Source organism: Delphinapterus leucas, chromosome 10, assembly GCF_059928025.1.
Source record: "Delphinapterus leucas isolate spDelLeu-1000000601 "Yukka" chromosome 10, BTC_Dleu_Yukka2, whole genome shotgun sequence".
NCBI classification, from domain to species: Eukaryota; Metazoa; Chordata; class Mammalia; order Artiodactyla; family Monodontidae; genus Delphinapterus; species Delphinapterus leucas.
This window is the reverse complement of record NC_143138.1, coordinates 25,740,462-25,761,163: the sequence shown is the minus strand read 5'-3', so window position 1 is coordinate 25,761,163 and position 20,702 is coordinate 25,740,462. Positions and strand designations below refer to the sequence as shown.

The window sequence follows — 20,702 nt, the reverse complement described above, 5'->3', positions numbered from 1 at the left end:
ACTATGCAAACTAAAGGAACAATGTTAAATTTGAGGGGCTTAAAACATATCAAAGTAAAATTAAAGTATATTACAGTAATGATATTGGAGCAGTGATAGGATTAAAAAGCAACAAATTTTGAAAAATGTTTGGGTATTTTTATGGATTATTTATTTTTATTGAAATAAAATTAACTTACAATACTATATTAGTTTCAGGTGTACAACACAGTGATCTGATACTTTTATACATTACAAAATGATCACCAGGATAATTTAGTTATCATCTGTCACCACACAAAGTTTTTACAGTATTATTATTATTATTGTTATTTTCAGTGTTCCCCTGACAACTCTAATGCATAGCCAGGCTTTTTTTTTTTTTTACATTTATTTATTTATTTGGTTGAGGCTGGGTCTTAGTTGTGGCACGTGTGCTCCTTAGTGGTGGCTGGCGGGCTTCTTATTTGTGGATTGCAGGCTCCTTAGTTGCCGCTCACTGGCTGCTTAGTTGTGGCATGTGGGCTCTTTAGTTGCGGCTTGCCGGCTCCTTGGTTGTGGCGTGCATGTGGGATCTAGTTCCCTGACCAGAGATCAAACCCGGGCCCCCTGCATTTGGAGCATGGCATCTTAACCACTGCGCCACCAGGGAAGTCCCTACAGTATTATTGACTATATTCCCTATGCTGTACATTACACCGCCATGACTTATTTATTTTACAACTAAAGTTTGTACCTCTTAGTTTCCCTCATCAATTACACTCATCATCTTACCCCACTCCCCTCTGAGAACCACCAGTTAGTTCTCTGTATCTATGAGTCTGTTTCTGTTTTGTTATGTTTATTCTTTTGTTTTACTTTTTTAGATTCCACATACAAGTGAAATGCAGTATTTGTCTTTGTCTGACTTATTTCACTTAGCATAATACCCTTTAGGTCCATGTTGTCAAAAATAGCAAGATTTCATTCTTTTTTATCGTTGAGTAATATTGTGTGTGTGTGTGTGTATGTATGTATACAGCACTTTCTCATTATCCATTCATCTATCCATGGACATTTAGATTGCTTCCATATCTTGGCTATTGTAAATAATGCTGTAGTGAACAGAGGGGTGCATAAATCTTTTTGAATTAGTGTTTTTTTTTTTTTCCCAGAAAAATACCCAGAAGTGGAATTGGTGGATCTCATGATAGTTCTGTTTTTAATTTTTTGAGGAATCTCCATACTGTTTTCCATAGTAGCTGCACTAATTTTACATTCCCACCAACAGTGCACAAGGGTTCCCTTTCCTCCACATCCTCGCCAACATTTGTTATTTGTTGTCATCTTGATAATAGCCATTCTGGGAGGTGTGATGTGGTATCTCATTGTGGGTTTGATTTGTGTTTCTCTGGTGATTAGTGATGTTGAGCATCTTTTCATATGCCTGTTGGCCATCTGTATGCCTTCCTTGGAAAAATGTCTATTCAGGTCCTCAGACCATTTTTTTAATCAGGCGGGTTTTTTGTTTGATGTCGAGTTGTATGAGTTCTTTCTATATTTTGGATATTAAACCTCTTATCAGATTTATTATTTGCAAATAGCTTCTCCCATTCAGTAGGTTGCCTTTTTGTTTGGTTCCTTGTTTCCTTCATTGTGCAAAAGCTTTTTAGTTTGTTGTAGTCCCATTGGTTTATTTTTGCTTTTGTATCCCTTGCCTGAGGAGACATATCCAAAAAAAAATGTTTCTAAGACTGATGTCAAAGAATGTACTGCTTATGTATTCTAATAGGAGTTTTATGGTTTCAATTCTTACATGTAAATTTTAATTCTATTTTGAGTTAATTTTTGTATATGGTGTGAGTAAGTAGTCCAGTTTGATTCTTTTAACGTGTGGCTGTCCAGTTTTCTCCACACCACTTATTGAAGAGTCTGTCTTTTCCCCATTGTGTATGCTTGCCTGATTTGTCATAGAGTAATTGACCATATAAGTGTGGGTTTATTTCTGGGCTCTTTGTTCTGTTCCATTGATCTATGTGATCTATGTGCCAGTACCATACTCTTGATTATTGTAGGATTGTAGTATAGTTTGAAATTAGTGAGCATGGTACCTCCAGTTTTGTTTTTCTTTCTCAAGATTGTTTTGGCTATTCAGAGCCTTATGTGTTTCCATACAAATTTTAGAATTATTTGTTCTAGTTCTGTGGAAAATGCCATTGGTATTTTGATAGGGACTGCATTGAATCTGCAGACTAGGTAATATGTTTATTTTAACAATATTAATTCTTCCAATCCATGAGCACAGTGTATCTTTCCATTTGTTTGTGTTGTCTTCAGTTTCTCTCATCAGAGTCTTAACAGTTTTCTGAGTAAAAGTATTTTACCTCCTTGGTTAGATTTATTTCTAGGTATTTTATTCTTTTTGATGCAGTTGTACATGGATTTGTTTTCTCTTTCTGTTAGTTCTTTGTTAGCATATAGAATTGCAACAGATTTCTGTATATTTTGTATCTTATGGCTTTACTGAATTCATTTATTAGTTCTAAGTTTTATTGTGGCACCTTTAGGATTTTATATATATAGTATCATATCATCTGCAAACGGTAGCAGTTTTACTTTTTCCTTTCCAACTTGGATTCCTTTTATTTCTTTTTCTTGTCTGATTGCTATGGCTAGGACTTCCAATACTATGGTGAATAAAATTGGAGTGAGTGGTCTTCTTCTCTTGTTTCTAGTCTTCGACAAAATGCTTTAAGTTTTTTACTGTTGAGTGTGAAGTTAGCTGTGGGCTTGTCATGTATGGCCTTTATTAAGTTGAGGAAAGTTCCCTCTCTGCCCACTTTGTTGAGAGCTTTTATCATACATGGATGCTGAATTTCACCAAAAGCTTTTTTTGCACCTATTGAGATGATCATATGATTTTTATTCTGCAATTTGTTAATCACATTGATTGATTTGTGGGTTTTGAACCATCCTTGCACCCCTGGGATAAATCCTACTTGATCGTATTGTATTATGCTTTTAACATAGTGCTGTATCCTGTTTGCTAATGTTTTTTGAGGGTTTTTGAATCTATGTTCATCAGTGATATTGGCCTACAATTTTCTTTTCTTGTGGTGCCTTTGTCTGGTTTTGGTATCAAGGTGATGCTGGCCTCATGGAGTGAGTTCAGAAGCATTTCTCCTCCTTCAATTTTTTGGAATACTTTAGAAGGTTAGGTGTTAACTCTTCTTTAAATGTTTAATAGAATTCACCTGTGAAGCCCTCTGGTCCTAGACTTTTGTTTCTTGGGGTTATTTGATTACTGATTCAATTTCATTACTAATAATCAGTCTATTCATATTTTCTATATCTTCCTGATTCAGTCTTAGGAGATGTGTGTTTTTAGGAATTTATCCATTTATTCTAGGTCGTCCATTTTGCTGACGTGTAATTGTTCATACTAATCTCTTATGATTCTTTGTATTCCTATGGTGTCAGTTGTAACTTCTCTTTCATTTTTGATTTTATTTATTTGGATCCTTTCTCATTTTTTAGTTGATGAATCTGGCTAAAGTTTTATAATTTTGTTTATCTTTTCAAAGAAACACCTCTTAGTTTCATTGATCTTTTCTGTTGTTTTTTTTAGTCTCTATTTCATTTATTTCCTCTCTAATCTTTATTATTTATTTCCTTCTACTCACTTTGGATTCTGCTTATTCTTCTTTTTCTACTTCCTTTAGGTGTAAGGTTAGATTGAGATTTTTTATTTCCTGAGGTAGGCTTATATTGCTATACACTTTCCTCTTAGAACTGCTTTTGCTGTGTCCCATAGCATTTTGTATCATTGTGTTTCCGTTTTCATTTGTCTCCAGGTATTTTTTATTTCCTCTTTGATTCCTGCAGTGACCAACTGGTTGTTTCGTACTATATTGTTTAGCCTCCACACATTTGGGTTTCTTACAGTGTTTTTTCTTTATTTTATTGAAGTATAGTTGATTTACAATGTTGTGTTAATTTCTATACAGCAAAGTGGTTCAGTTATACGTATATATACGTATATGCACACACACATTCTTTTTATGTTCTTTTCCATTATGGTTTATCACAGGATGTTGAATATTGTTCCCTGTGCTATACAGTAGAAACTTGTTGTTTATCCGTTCTATATATCATAGTTTACATCTGCTAACCCCAAACTCAGAATCCATCCCTCCCACACCCCGCCCCTGGCAACCACAAGTCTGTTCTCTGTCTGTGAGTCTGTTTCTGTTTTGTAGATAGGTTCATTTGTGTCATATTTTAGATTCCACATATAAGTGATATCATATGATATTTGTCTTTCTCCTTCTGACTTAGCTAGTAAGGTAATCTCAAGGTCTACAGTTTTTTTTTTTTCCTTGTAGTTGATTTCTAGTCTCATGGTGTTGTGGTTAGAGAAGATGCTTCATATGATTTCAGTCTTCTTAAATTTACTGAGACTTGTTTTGTGGCCTAGCATGTGATCTGTCCTGGAGAATGTTCCATGTGCACTTGAAAAGAATGTATTCTGCTGCTTTCGGATGGAATGTTCTGTATATTTCTATTAAGTTCATCTGGTCTAATGTCATTTAAGGCCAGTGTTTCCTTTTTGATTTTCTGTCTGGATGATCTGTCCATTGATGTAACTGGAGTGTTAAAGTCCCCTTCTATTATTGTGTTACCACCAGTTTCTCCTTTTGTTTGTTAATATTTGCCTTATGTACTTAGGTGCTTCTATGTTGGCTGTATATATATTTACAATTATTACATCTTTTTGGATTGATCCCTTTATCATTATGTAATGCCCTTTCTTGTCTCTTTTTACAGGCTTTGTTTTAAAGTCTACTTGGTGTGATATAAATATTGGTACCCCAGCTTTCTTTTCATTTTCATTTGCATGGAATACCCTTTCTCATCCTCTCACTTTCAGTCTGTCTGTCTTAGGTCTGAAGTGAGTCCCTTGTAAGCAGCATGTAGATGGATCTTGTTTTTTTATTCATTCAGCCCCTCCATGTCTTTTGATTGGAGCATTTAGTCCACTTACATTTAAAGTAATAATTATTGGGGAATTCTCTGGCAGTCCAGTGGCTGGGACTCTGTGTTTTCACTGTCAAGGGCATGGCTTTGTTCCCTGGTTAGGGAACTGAGATCCTACAAGCCGCATGGCGTGGCCAAAAAAAAGAAAATAATGCCACAGAGTCATGAGCTGTGTCCTCCACTGCCCATCACTTCCTGGGGTGACTCAGAGAGCTCTAGTAGGGTTGGGCACTAGACACTGGGAGAAGGAACCCTTGGTCTATAGGGCATTTAAGATGCGTGAATGGGAAGCAGCCAACCCTTTTCTTTTGGCAAATCAAGGGCTGGAGCGTTAGGTTTTCTGAATGCTGTAGCAGAACCTTAGCCTCCTTCCTTATTTTCTTAGCAATTATCAGTTAGGATAGTACCAACCCCCCTCTCATGCCCCCTGTCATCAGAGTTCTGGGGCCAAGCTTTGTGGTTCCAGTACAAAGTGTGGCACCTTACTAGAACTGACTGATGATCTTATGGTTTCCATGGAGGCCAAGTTGCAGGGAATCAGTCTTAAACAATCAACACCTAGTTTTCATAAGAGAGTGTGACAAGTTAGATTTATTCCAAAAATGGAAGGTTGATTCTACGTTTGTAAATCTGTTGATTTCCCAGATGAACGGATTACCGGAACCATTGTGCTGACTGTCCCTGCCTCTTGGCACAGGACCAGATCAGACTGCCATCGTAGCAGTGACCACAATTGAAATGAAACCATGTTTTGTGTGTTTAGAGTCTGTGGCCCCGAATAGAATGTTTTCTCCGTCAAGGCAGGAATTTTATCCATAATGTTAATTGTTATAATCTCTGTATTCAGCAGTGTACCTGGTACACGGTATATGTGGTCACTAATAATTTGTTAGATGAACGGATAAATGGGTGGGTGGTTGAAGTAAGTGACTTGGACCCCCCACCATAGATCCAATACTCTGTCTTTATAGAAGGACATTTATTCTTTTCTCTTGTAATGATTCCTTCTAAGCGTTAATTCTACTAAGATTGGTGACCTCTAGGGATAGTTCAAGCCGAATATGGGAGAGAGACTTTACAGAAACAATCTGGGCTATTATTTATGTGTCCTGTTCGCAGATGGAAATACTCAGCCCTGTGTTCTGCAGGGAGTGTGGAGGAGTCCCTGACCCTCGGTCAGAGCTGAAGCCTGCACTCCCTCTGGTTCTCACGAATGCCTGGCTGCTGTGTGTCAGTCTTTCTTCCCATCCTCATTCCTTTTCTTTCCTCTCCCTGCTGTCTTTTGTTAGAGAACTTCCCTCGGTGTGTGCTGGAAATCTCAGACAAGGAGGTGTTGGAATGGTATACTGCCAAAGACTTCATTGTTGGGAAGCCACTCACTATACTTGGGAGAACTTTCTTCATTTATGATTGTGATCCATTTACTCGGCAGTATTACAAAGAAAAATTTGGAATCTCCGATTTACCACACATTGATGTTAGCAAGAAGGAACCACCTCCTGTGAAACAGGTAACAGGACACTGGTTCTGAGGTTAGAGAGAGAGTTCATCTTCTGATGCATTAATAGAAATTTAAGGAAAAGGATAAAAAAGGCTCTTATGTGAATACCCAATAAAAAAAATGGACAAAGCATGTGAAATAGAGCAGTTTACAAAAGAAGAACTACAAATGGCTAATGAACATATGGAAAGACCCTCAATTGATAATCAAACAAAGAGAAATGAAAATAATGAGGTTTAGGATCTGTTTGATTTAAAAAGACTCACAGTATCCAGTGTTTGCCCTGGTGTGATGCAGTAGGCATTTCGTGTACTGTTAATAGGCGAGCAATGAGAAAAACTTTTCTGAAGGGCAGTTTGTCTCATTTAAACTTTTTCAAAATAAAATATCACGTATCTCTTGACCCAGAAAATCTGGTTTGGGGATTTAAATAGATATATGTGAGGATGTGTAGTGTAGCATTACTTATAATAAAGTGTAAGGACATTGGCAGAATAAATTACAGTATATCCATCCATATAATTAGAGGACTATAAGACTTGTTAAAAAAAGAGGGAGTCTATGCATATTAACATGAGAAAATGTCCATAACATTTTTAAGGGATTGTGAATACATGACATGGCACTATTTTTGTAGATTACTGTATACAACATCTGCTTATATTACTGAGGAAGAGACCCGGAGGAAAGTTTCCCCGGGCTATTAACAGTGGTTAGTTCACTGTGGGAAGGGGAGGGAGGGAGGGAAGTGGGAGGTGACCAGGGAGCTTTCTTTCTATACTGTGTGGTTGTAATTTCGCTTTTTTTTTTTGGCCATGCCACATGGCTTCTGGGATCTTAGTTCCCTGACCAGGACTTGAACCCATGTCCCCTGCAGTGGAAGCGTGGAGTCCTAACCACTGGACCACCAGGGAGTTCCCCCAATTTCAGTTTTTATACCAAGCCTTGTGTTACTTTAATAATTTTAAAACTTTTTGATTAAAAAAAAGACATCTTTTAAAATTCCAGACCCCTAAGGCATTTCATTTTTTCTTGCCTATTTATCAAACCCTTTTACTTAAAAAGTGATTGGGAGGGCTTCCCTGGTGGCGCAGTGGTTGAGAGTCCGCCTGCCGGTGCAGGGGACATGGGTTCGTGCCCCGGTCCGGGAAGATCCCACGTGCCGCGGAGCAGCTGGGCCCATGAGCCATGGCCGCTGAGCCTGTGCGTCTGGAGCCTGTGCTCCGCAACGGGAGAGGCCACAACAGTGAGAGGCCCGCGTACCAAAAAAAAAAAAAAAAAAGTGACTGGGAGCAAAACAAAAACTGATTCACTGAAGATGTTGGAAGACAGTGTTCTTTAATTGCAACATCGCTGTCCTTAAAATCACGCAGAACCCCAAAATTCAGTTCTGTGCACCTCAGAGCCCACTCTGAGAGTAAGTTCATGGTGTCTTTAATGTACCAAAATAATAATTTAATAAACTTGAACCTTCAGAGTGGCTCAGCCACATATTTTAGAGTTTGAAATGACAATTGCATGTTTTCAGAATTACACATTACACAGCAGATTCAACAAGCATCTAAAGTATTAAGGCCACAGTGTTGTAGACCGAAACACTGGTGCTTGTTGTACATATTTGGGGCAGGAACAACTCAAACAACCTCTTTGTTGCCCATGTATAAAATAGTGTATTAGCACCTGCGGCCCATCTTTATTTTGCCAGCGTGTGTATAAAATAATGTCTGTGGGCTTTTTTCTTTTTGAAAGACACTACTGGAATGATGGAATGATTGAATTCCTCCAGCCTGGGCCCCTGCCTTCCCCGCATCTGCTGCCCATGCTGCTTGCACTTAGCCTCCAATTCTGCTGAATTACAGGTGGTTCTGCATCCTGTTTTATTCCCCTGGACTTTCGCTAATGCTCTTTCTCCTGCTTGAACCACTTCTCCATCATTTCTCTACACGGCTTTTTCTTAACTCTCACAACTCAGTGTAGGCTTTCTCTCTTCCAAGAAGGCTTCTCTGAAGTCCCAGGCAGGGCTCGCCCCCCATCGTCTGTGTTCCTGGGATACTCTGTGCCTCCCTCCACTAGCACTTATTGTATTAAAACATCTGTTTATGAATTTTTCTGTGAGACTAAGTTCCTTGACAGCAGGACCACTGTTCATCTTTGTGCTCCTAGCACCTAACACAGTGCCTGGCAAATAGGAGGTATGTGGTGTATTTCCTGGATAGACTGAAGAAGACTGCCTAGGTAGTATGTATTTGTTCCCCTCAAAGGCAAGTGATATCTTAGGCAAGGCTTTTAGAAGCAACATCTTATAAAAACAATTACAAAGAAGGATTTGGATTTTGGTGCTAGGCGTTCCTGGGGCAATAAAACTTCCAGAAGGGAGTGTGGGTGATGATAGTGCCTCTTGCTGTCAGTTTTTCCTCTGATAGAACTCCTTACCCATGAATGTGCTCATGGATTAAGAATTATAATAAAACCCATGTCCCTATGCCCCAGTTTTGGGGGCAGCATTTGATGCAGTCTACAGGAAAAATACCATGTGAACAGATCTAGATTTTGATCAACCAAACTACTCCACCACTTGAGTTTATAGATAAGTATTGTGTGAGATTGCAGTCCAGGCATCACAATGAAAAGTACAAGGGTAATCCTGTTAAATGTCAAACATTCTCATAAGGAGGAGTCTCACCTAACCAGGAAGTAGGATGGGGAGGGCTTGTAGCACACTGGTGCACTTTTCCTAGTGGACGGCTTTGATCTGTGTTTTGAGCTGATAAAAGCTTTGAGTCCTAGAATAGCCCTGCTCTCCATCCTCATTACTATCACCTTTCCACTCCCCAAACTTGTCTTCTAAAGAAAGAAAGGGAGGGAAGACTTGGATAGGGAGCAGAGAGAACTGGAGAACCACTATAGATTTTGGTTTGTTTGTTTTGCCCTGTCTCAGTCACTCTGTATAATACAATGACTTCTCCATCCTTACATATGGCACATTAATTATAGTGTTTGGTCAGTTTATTTTCTCTATAATAAATAATTCTGCTACAAATAAATCCTCTCTGCCTCTCCATGAAAGTCTTTGTTGGAAATGAGTAGGAAAGCTCCACTTACCAAGCAGCAAATACCTTTTAGCTCTCCTCAATCATCACCTCTCAGTCATCTAAACTCTACACAATGTAGTTGGAACACAGGGATGAGAGCCGTAGCAGGTTCTAGAGGGACCAAGCCAGAGTCAAGCTGATGGGCAGGGACAGAAGTGGATATGCAGTGCATATATGTAATTTGAGAATCTCGATACCCAGGTCAGGTTGATCTGCCAGATCAGGAGTAAGTCCACATGGATCCAGAAACCAGATGTGCTGGATCCATCTGGAGACATGCTAGTAGGGAGGAGGAAGAAGCCAGGACCAGGAGAGCTCATCTGCCGTAGAGCTGGCCTCTGAAGGCAGCATCTGAAGGATGAGGGACTCTTAAGACTTTGTGTGTGCGTGCATTATTAAGAAAGCCTGGGCAGAAGCTCTGGAAGGTGGGTCATACGAATAGGAGTGTCTAGGCGTGATAATGTCCAGTCAGAGGAATGGTTCTAGCTTAGAACAGGACCCAGGCAGTAGCTTGGAGCATGAAGAGCATGGTGCCAGGACCACAGGCACAGGGGCTGATATTTAGAGAAGGTCTTTTTCCAAGCAGAGGAAATGAGATGCAACTTGGGAAAACTAGGTAGAAGCCTGTTAAAACAAAAGGAATTTGAGAGGAAGGTGCTCAGAAACTTACCTCCCTATTTTAAAACTCCTTAACCTCCCCCCACACCCCCCAACCAGGCTGCTCTCACTGTGTATTGATACTAGACTCCACCACTGTGCATTTCCGCCCACCTCCAGAGTAAGTCAGCTTAGCATGCAGTGCCTCACCCCAGGTCCTTCTGTCCATTGGCAACCGTGTATATTCACTGAGTAGTGGTTTTGCATTTGGAGCAAATTAAGTCATCGTCCATCTACTGGATCCATTAGTCGTATTCCAGCCATGAAGATCACATTAACTACAGCCCAGGAAGTGGGTGAAGGATCAGTGTTCTAAGCACCCCACCTTGGACGAACATAGCAGAGTCCCTGGTTTCTGAGGGAGTCCCCTGTTGCAGATGGAGCAGGGCTCATATAGACTAACTTGTTAAAAGTCCCTGAATACAGTATATTAAAAGATTTGGGGAGGGTATCTACAAGTAACAGCATGGTACAAGCTAGTTTGCTGAGAAAGCATAGCAGAAAGGAGTCAGAGAAAAAGAACTCAGCTGCAGTCCACCTAGCATTGATGAGAGGGAGGAAAATAACCTCTGAACTAAAGTTTTGTGGGTTTTTTAGATACATGATTTTTTATTATTTTTAAAAATTTATTTTTATTTTTGGCTGTGTTGGGTCTTCGTTTCTGTGCGAGGGCTTTCTCTAGTTGCAGCGAGTGGGGGCCACTCTTCATAGCGGTGCGCGGGCCTCTCACTGTCGTGGCCTCTCTTGTTGCAGAGCACAGGCTCCAGACGCGCAGGCTTAGTAGTTGTGGCTCACGGGCCTAGTTGCTCTGCGGCATGTGGGATCTTCCCCAGACCAGGGCTTGAACCCATGTCCCCTGCATTGGCAGGCAGATTCTCAACCACTGTGCCACCAGGGAAGCCCTCTACTTAAGTTTTTAGACAAACAAATCTTAGCATCCTATAGTGGTGCTTTCAGCCCTTCATGGAACCTAAATGAAAAACAGGTTCATCCTAAATTTTCACACTCACCAAATAACCTTTGCATCTGGAATTTAGTTCCATGAGTTTGCTCCTTCACTAGGAAAGGGGAATCGTGTGTGGACAGGGGGGTGTGAGTTCTCAGTGAAGTATGGCTATCATTCTCTTAGGCAAAAATGAAGAAATAAAAATAGGGACTTCCCTGGTGGCACAGTGGTTAAGAATCCGCCTGCCAATGCAGGGGACACGTGTTCGAGCTCTGGTCCGGGAAGATCCCACATGCCTCGGAGCAACTAAGCCTGTGCGCCACAACTACTGAGCCCAAGCCACAATTACTGAAGCCCACATGCCCAGAGCCCATGCTCCGCAATAAAGAGAAGCCACTGCAATGAGAAGTCTGTGCACCGCAACGAAGAGTAGCCCCCGCTCACTGCAACTAGAGAAGGCCCGCACGCAGCAACGAAGACCCAATGCAGCCAAAAATCAATAAATAAAATTAAAACTTTTTAAAAAAAGAAATTAAAATATTAGAAATACGGAGGTAACTCGGAAGTAAGTAGCATGAACCAAGTCCAGACACCCCCACCTTACCCCTACCTCCGACACACACACGTGCCCACTTTGGGTGAATTGAGAAAACAGTTTCCAGATCTGCCAGGCTGAGACCCACACCCCAGACGAAGTCACAGACAGACCCACGGGCTTCACCGTGATGGAGGGCCACAGGGGCCAGGATTGGGGCTGGGAGCAGGGCCAGGCTCTGCTTTGGCAGTAAGGGGTCAGTGGACATCAGTGATAGATTAAATCCAGCCCTGAGGGTTACTTTGTAGCATCATCAGTCACTTGTGTGAGCAGTGATCATGGTGTAAAATCTATAAAGAGGAATGGAGTATGTTATTTTTTTCTGATTACATTTGTATATGTAGAAATTGCTTTTAAATAAATGTTTTCTAGATTTTAAAAAGAAACTTACAGTTACCTTTAATTTTTAGAACAAGGAGCATCTGCTTTATTTCTTCCTGTGTTTCTTCAGGAATTACCTCCCTATAACGGTTATGGACTAGTTGAAGACTCTGCTCAGAATTGCTTTGCGCTCATTCCAAAAGCTCCAAAAAAAGATGTTATTAAAATGCTGATGAATGAGAACAAGGTGCTTCGTTATTTGGCTGCACTGGTGAGGACAATTTTTGTTTTTTAATTTATTTTATTTACTTTATTTTTGGCTGCACTGGGTCTTCGCCCATGCACGTGGGCCCTCTCTAGTTGTGACCAGGGGCCACTCTTCGTTGTGGTGCACAGGCCTCTGCTGTGGAGCACAGGTTCTAGGTGCACGGGCTTCAGCAGTTGTGGCACACGGGCTCAGTAGTTGTGGCTCGCCAGCTCCGGAGCGCAGGCTCAGTACCTGCAGTGCATGGGTCCAGCCGCTCCGCAGCATGCGGGATCCTCCCGGACCAGGGCCGGAACCCGCGTCCCCCTCACCGGCAGGCAGACTCCCCACCACTGCACCACCAGGGAAGCCCCAAGGACAACTTTTATATCCTAAGATTCTGTTCTGTCTCAGTACTGTGCACAGTTGTCCTTTTTGTCTGTAAGCTCTAGAGTAACAGCTGTCAGAGTTATGTGTTTATTTAAACAACCATTGGTTCCAACCTTCAGGCAGGTTGGATAGTATTAAGTATGGTGCCCCTGAACCAAGACCTAGCTCAAGTCCTATCTGCCCTCACAGTCTTTCTTAAATCATTAATCTCTCTATCCCTCAAATTTTGACAGGCATTTTGGCCTTTTTTATTAAGCAATTATGAAAGCTTGACTTACATTCAGATTATCTATTTGTGTGCCTTTCCAGTGAACTGTGATTTTCTTGAGGGTAGGGACCATGTCTTACTAATTTTTATCATTGGTGATATCTAGCTTGATGTATTTTATATTCATTAAATGTAACAAATGGAATCATACTAATTTAATAGATGTGAACTTTGAGAGGTCATATGGCTAGTGGCTAAGAGGTTTGGAAACAGACATAAATTCAAATCCTGAGTGTTCCATTCACTGGCTGAATTACCTGAAGCAAATTACTGATAAGAATTCAAAGGATAATGTCTTTAAAAATAAGAAAAAAAGCAGAAATAGAAATATAACCACTTTATTTAGAAATATAGACATAAATAGGAGAAATTGAAATAAGTTACTCTGGGAATAGAAATGTATTTGAAAAAATAAAAATTAAATGAGAACATAGTTGACTAATGTATTTTTTAAATATTGAAAAAGCTTTGAAACAAGGGAGTTCTAGCAAATTCTAGGTCAACTAGAACACTCCATACGTTAAGAATTCTCATTAATGAAGGTTTTGCATTGTTGCTAAGTTCTTTGAGTTACTGTTAAAGTTCAAGAGGTTTGTTGAATTATGACATAGTAACTATGAACTCCTTGAGGGCAGGGGTCATGTCTCTTTAGACTTTGTAGGCACTCAGTAACCGTTGGATGAATGGGTAAATGAATTTATTTACACATACACTGTCTGTGAGTCAGGCAATATAATATACTCATTTTATGTTTCAAAACATAAGAATCAGAGAGGCTAATTGATGTGTCCCAGGCCTTAACTGCTTAGACAGAGACAGGACTAGGACTCAACCTAACGAAAAATATAATTCGCAAAGGTACACGCACCCCAATGTTCATAGCAGCACTATTTACAATAGGCAAGACATGGAAGCAGCCTAAATGTCCACTGACAGATGAATGGATAAAGAAGTTGTGGCATATATATGTATGTATGTATGTATATACACACACACACAGACACACATACGTACATACAATGGACTATTACTCAGCCATAAAAAGGAATGAAATAATGTCATTTGCAGCAACATGATGGACCTGGAGATTATCATACAGTAGAATTTCAATGAACAAATGGAGAAGAGAAGAGTGCAATAGAAAATTACCATTAAGCACACACCTCAGCAGTACTTGTTGCTGACAAGGTCCATCGAGGGATGCTAAAATTAGTGGGAAAACCTTTGAGGGGAAACAAGATTTTCATGGTTTCAAAGTATCTCCCTCAAGATTTTTACTAACTGCAAAGGGAAAGATGGTAACTTTACAGGGGAGAAACCCACCAGGTATCTTCTTAACCAAGTGATCAAGTTCAACATCACCAATAAAAAGATGTTTTGTTATCATGAACTCCTTGATATGCACAGAGAAGGACGTGTTTTTTTTCCCCCCCTGTGGTATTTTTGCCAAAGATGCAAAAGTGAGATGCATGAGGGACAGTCAACAAAATAATTGACCAGTACTTATGTCAGGGTCATGAAAGACAAGAGCAGACTGAGGAACTGTCACAAATTGGATGAGATTAAAGAGAAATAACAACTAATGCAGTATAGGATCCTGAAACAGAGAAAGAACATAAGTGGAAAACAGGTGAAATTTGAATAAGGACAGTAGTTTATTTAAAGCATTATACCATCATTTTCTGGGTTTGATAACTGTGCTAGGATTATGTTATGATTATGATAACTGTGCTATGATATTACTGTTAGGTGAGGCTTGGTGATGGGCTTACGAGAATTCTCAACTATGCAACTTTTCTGTAAGTCTGATAAACTTAGTTCAAAATAAAATGGCAAAAACAATTAAAAACAAATTTTTAAATACTCCTTCCTGCCAGGGTGAGCTGTTGCTCCCAACCCCCTTGTACACCCGTGCCTGTAGTCCTGCTTAGAACTTTATTTTATTCTAAGTGTGATGGGAATCCTCTGGAGGTTTGAGAGGAGAGGAATGATGTGATTTTATTTTTATTTGTTTAAAAAAATTTTTTTATTATAAGGGTGTTCAACAAAAAAAGTTTGGAGACTGTCAGGGAATGGTATGAGGAAATTATTTTACTAAGAGGAAATCCAATGACTTTCTCTACTAAATGAGAAATTATGACACAGATAATTCCATGGTCTGAATGAGAAGGTGTGTGCTGAAATTGTGATGTGAGAGGATTTTAGTCAAGAATAAGCATGTCTGTATTTAGGCTTGTTCAGTCTGGAATTTGTTTCTCGGTGATTTGATTTAGGAAAAGTCTTATCAACAACGTAGTTTCTCAGAATCACTTCAACTCTATGACATATTACTCCTTCCTCCCTTCTTAAATTTTCTTTTTTAAATTATGTATAAAAATGGATTTGTTTAAAGGCATAAGCTTTGCATAATCACTTTAGTGTCCTCGAAGTTGAACATAATGTCAGCCACGAGGTTTCAGACTGGCAGCCTGTGGACAGAATGTAGCCCATATGTTTTCTTTGGCCTGCCTGGTGCTTTTAAAGAGTTGAAGTCAACATTTTAAAGTCAGGGTTTTTATATAGTAATCCAGATTTCTGTTTTCTCATGAAAAATTGGATCTAGCAACATTGGGCCTATATTCATTCCCACATGGCAACAGTCAAGTGGAGGTGAGTTGGGGCAGCCTCCCTTAGATGAGGTATGTCCTTTCCCGGCCCCCGGAGCCCCACCCCATACTGTTCATTTATATTATACTTCATATGTTAGGCTTATATTGTACCCTAGTCCCCGTAGATATTTCAGTTTGAGGCTTCTGCGTAGATCACGTACCTTCATAATATACTCTTTTCTTCACCTTTCCAGGAATCCCCCATCCCAGAGGACAAAGACCGCCGATTTGTCTTCTCTTATTTTCTAGCCACTGACATGATCAGTATCTTTGAGCCTCCTGTTCGCAATTCTGGTATCATTGGGGGCAAGTATCTTGGCAGAACTAAAGTTGTCAAACCAGGTTCCTCGGTGGAAAACCCCATCTATTATGGCCCCAGTGACTTCTTCATTGGTGCTGTGATTGAGGGTAAGTCTCAACACAGTTCAGGCTCTCTTTCTGGCCAAGTGAATGGGTTCTTCTTATTGGGAATTTAATTCAGTTAACCCTTGTAGGAAGCAGTTAGTCTGCAGTCCAGCTGTACATGTGGTACAGTGTATAAATCTCCTTTATCAATTAAATTGTAAATTAGTTGCATTTGTTGGCTGTAGATGAAAACTCTGAGCTCCCTAAACACCGAGCAAACTAGTGCATATTAGTTTAGAGAGCAACTGAAAGTTCATTAGTCTAGGTCACAAATACATATCTGTGAATTTTTACTCTCGGTTGCCTGATAAGAGCATAACCAGGCAAAGTGTATTTCTACCCTTTCCCCAGTGTTTGGCCACCGGTTCGTCATCCTTGATACAGACGACTGTGTTCTGAAATACATGGAGAGCAATGCTGCCCAGTATTCACCAGAAGCACTCCTGTCAGTTCAGAGCCGTGTTCGAAAGCAAGGAGCTCCTGCACCAGAATTGGACAAGTATGTTTGACCATCTACGGTCCATTTTGGCTTTGGCACAATGAGATATTCAGGAAGCAGTTCTTAAAATGAATGGATGATCACATTTTAGATTTTCGGATTTCCCTCACCAATGAAAGGTCTTAGACAACCTAGGTTACCTGGGTCCAATATAATAACTAGTAACTTAGAACTTTTTCAACTTCATATATTTAGCAAATAATTATTGAGTGCCTTGTATGTATCAGACACTATCACTAGGCCCTTAGGCTTTTATCAGTAAACAAAATAGACCAGAAGTTGCTGCCCTCATGGAGTTGACCCTCTAAGCAGCGGGAGATAGCTAATAAACAGCACCAGTAAGTTAGTTATGCAGTGTGTTGGGTGATGAGTGCTGTGGGGAAGTGGAGCAAAACAAGGGTGATAAGGGTTCTGGAAGGTGGGGGTGGGTTGCAGTTGGTTGGGGGAGGTGGTCACACCTTGAGAAGGTGGCACTGAGCAGACACGTGAAGGTAAAGGAGTCAGCTGCGTGGACGTGTGGAGGGAGAGCTTTCCAGGAAGAGAGGGAGCAGTGAGTGCTAAGACCCTACGTATTAGCACACTCGGAGCACACAGGTAACACTGGCAAGAAGTAGGCTGGTGAGTGGCGGCAGTGGAGGAGTGAGGAAGAGAAGCAGAAGCTGGAGGTAGGAAGTTAGCAAGGGCCCAGGTTGTGTAGGACCTGCTAGGTCTCTGGAAGGGTGGTGGCTTTCCTCTGAGTGAAAGCGAGAACCACCATGGGGCTTCCGAGTAGAGGAGGGGCACCATTTGACATGTGTTTTAAAAGAAGGGGCTGTTGTGTTAAGAATAGATTCAGAGGGAGATTAGTTAGGAGAATGTGGCAGTGATTTAGGCAAGAGATGATGGTGCATGGACCAGGGTAGTATCAGTGAAGGTGGGGAGAAGTGGTCTGATTTGGGGTATATTTTAAGGTAGAGCTAATAAGGATTCAGACAGATGATATAGGGGAGATAAGAGAGTAGGTAAGGATGACTAAGGTTTTTGGCCTGAGCAGCTGGAAAGGAGTTGCCACCAACTGAGATGGGGAAGAAGTCTACTGTGGGTAGAGGAGGGTTTTTTCTGGCAGGGCGGAGGCAGGAGGGATTTCCGTTTGGAATATATTAGGGTTTTTTTTTTTTCGTTTTAATTTTTATTTAATTTTATTTATTTTTTGGCTATGTTGGGTCTTCATTGCTGCACACAGGCTTTCTCTAGTCACGGCGAGAGGATGCTACTCTTCGTTGCAGTGTGCAGGCTTCTCGTTGCAGTGGTTTCTTTTGTTGCAGAGCATGGACTCTAGGTGCGCGGGCTTCAGTAGTTGTGGCCCGCAGGCTCAGTAGTTGTGGCTCGCAGGCTCTAGAGCACAGGCTCAGTAGTTGTGGCGCACGAGCTTAGTTGCTCCATGGGTTTGGAGATCTTCCCCGACCAGGGCTCCAAACCCATGTCCCCTGCATTGGCAGGCGGATTCTTAACCACTGCGCCACCCGGGAAGTCCAATGTACTAGGTTTAAGATACCTATTAGATATTCAAGTAGAGAGATCAAACGGGCTGTTGGATATATAAATCTGGAGCTCAGGTGAGAGGTCTGGGACTGTGGGAGTTGTGGGCATATAGATGATATTTTCAGCCATGAGACTGGGTGAAATCTCTCAGGTAGTCATTGTAGACAAAGAAGAGAGAATAGCTCCAAGGATTGCGCTCTGGGGTTCTCCAGCACTGAGTTGGGAAGAGAAACTGAGCAGGACGACTAGTGAGGCAGGAAGAAAACCAAGTGGGTGTGGTGTCCTGAACCCAGGCCGTCCCCTTTTGCACAGTAGGGACTGTAAACGTGACCATGAGAACAATCTCAGCACCAATGGGAAAATTTACTGCTGTTCTGCAACTTTAAAAAATTTTTGTCAAAACATGAAAAGCTCTGATGGTTATAAATGTATAGGGAAATGAAAAGTAGTAAAATTGATTTTTGTTAGTGCACTGTAATTTAAGACATTGGCAACATTGAGAATTCAAAGTGTTTTATTTCTTTATAAAAAGCATATTAAGAGTAGTTGGAACAGTGCTTGCCTTCTTGTCATGTAACTTATGATACAGAGTGAACGTCTTTTCTGTGCCTCGGCAAATTGTCATATTCCTTTCCAAGTTTGGATTGACTTCCAACATTTTATTATTTTTGCTTTCGATGTTGCGAAATACATCCTAGAGTTCCTTTAATGAGTGAAATATCTCAGAGTTCTTTTAATGTGAAGTTTTTTGTTTGCTGGCATCTGGGATATCTTCATCCTTTTTTTTCTTTTTTTGGCTACATTGGGTCTTCGTTGCGGTGCGCGGGCTTCTCATTGCAGTGGCTTCTCTTGCTGCAAAGCATGGGCTCTAGGTGCATGGGCTTCAGTAGTTGTGGCTCGAGGGCTTTAGAGTGCAGGCTCAGTAGTTGTGGTGCACGGGCTTAGTTGCTCCAAGGCGTGTGTCTTCATCCTTTTCGTTACGACCACTTCCCTCATTTATGTCAATAAGCCAGCCTTTGCTAGGGTCCTCTGCCTGCACATCGAGAGTCTCTTAAACCACGGCAGTGTCAGCATTCCCACGGTCAGCTATTTCTTCTCTAACTCCATTGTGTTTGACTTGAATTCTGCTTCTAGCTCTACCTCTTTTGGTTTCTTTGCCACGCTCTCATCTTTGTCGACCAGTTCTCTCTTTCAGTTATCCATTTTTGTAAAATGTCACTTGAGTTTATCCTTTAGAGAAAAGGAGGCAACATAAGCTACACACTTTGCTGTCTGTGTGTGACTTGAAAAACAGATGCCCAGTGATCAGTCACTGACAGACTTTCAAAGAAGTGATATGATTGTCGCTGATCGTGATGCACATCTATTACTTGTGTAATGATTCGTGGACTGAAAATCTGACAATTTGCACTTGAGGCAGTTACTCACAGTTACTAACTGAAATTTGAACTGTGTTGTTGAGGGACTGGGTTATTTAACCAGATGGTGGTAAGTGAAATTCATGCATATCTGAGCCTTGCAAAAACAAGAATTGCCTGCAAATCAAGGAAGACAGTGATTCATTGTGTCACATGGGGATTTAGCAATGTGTAGGGGACACTGGGGACCTCAGTGCAGACTTCCACTGGAATAGGAGGGGCGGGAGTGGTCTTAAGAGAATGGGAGGAGAGGAATTCGAGCTTGGAAGTATAGCCCCCTCTTGAGGAAGTTGGTGCAAAGGGGAACAGAAAAATGGGGGAGTAGCTGGCCGGCGAAGTGGGGTCAAGAGAAGGTATTGGTGTCTTAGAATAAGATAAAGAGAAATTCAAGTTCTGGGTTAAGATATCCATGGCTATCCTTGTTTTGATCCTCACTTTACCCCTCTTCTCTTGTGATGGGTCAGAGAGGTGAATGAGAGAAGATGCTTGAAGGTGATATGAATACAAAGGTCATGCTCTAAGGAAATACAAATCCTGTATTTGAGTAATCATTGCTAAGAATAATGAAAAGGGATCCTGAGTACTTGTCAGGCCTGAGAACTTTTTATATCAAGTGTTAGTTACAGGATGATGAAATTTGCAGTTAGCCATCTTCCTTCTCTGAGCTGGAAGATTAAAACAGTGCACAAGTGGTTGGAGTATTGACTTCATCTGAAGTTCTTTTCAGGCTTGGGTCTTCATTGCTGTACACTGAACTCAGACTTACAGATAACAGATTGCTCATAAGCCCACTCCTCTGCACAAACCCTCCCCGTGTGAAGAGCATGAACACCCGCGTGTTCGCATATCTTGTCCTTGTTTGGTTGACTTGCCCGTCTGTGCTCTTCAGCTTCAGGAGGACCCTCCTCCCCTGCTCGACAATCCTTTTCATCTTCTCTTTTTCACTTGCAGCAATTTTTCCCATATAGGCATTTCCAAATAGTCTCACTTTCTTTTCCATTTTCTTGAAGCCCCAAGCACCTCTGTATTCACTTTGCAGATGGTCTCAGACAGACCCAGTGATCCAGTGTGAGCTGCTTCTGTTTTCCTACTCTTCACCTTAGAGTGTTTCTTTACTTATCTCTTTACCTTCTTGTCACAGCTAAGTAGCTCCCATTTCTCCAAATTTAATTCTTCTGTGTCTGTCACCGCCTCCTCTCTGA

The 20,702-nt window shown here is 40.9% G+C and overlaps 1 protein-coding gene across 3 annotated transcripts in view; it reads left to right on the top strand.

Moving 5' to 3' along the window:
* The window catches only part of EFHC1 (EF-hand domain containing 1), a 63,652-nt gene that overhangs the window by 24,965 nt on the left and 17,985 nt on the right, over nucleotides 1-20,702 (top strand). For 2 of the 3 annotated variants that reach the window (XM_022582114.3, XM_022582115.3), the window contains exons 6-9: nucleotides 6,285-6,505; nucleotides 12,238-12,378; nucleotides 15,852-16,065; nucleotides 16,414-16,561. In XM_022582114.3, the coding sequence (XP_022437822.1) occupies nucleotides 6,285-6,505; nucleotides 12,238-12,378; nucleotides 15,852-16,065; nucleotides 16,414-16,561 (724 nt within the window). The remainder of the gene's footprint in view (nucleotides 1-6,284; nucleotides 6,506-12,237; nucleotides 12,379-15,851; nucleotides 16,066-16,413; nucleotides 16,562-20,702) is intronic. The other variant, XM_022582116.3, reaches the window with a different exon arrangement.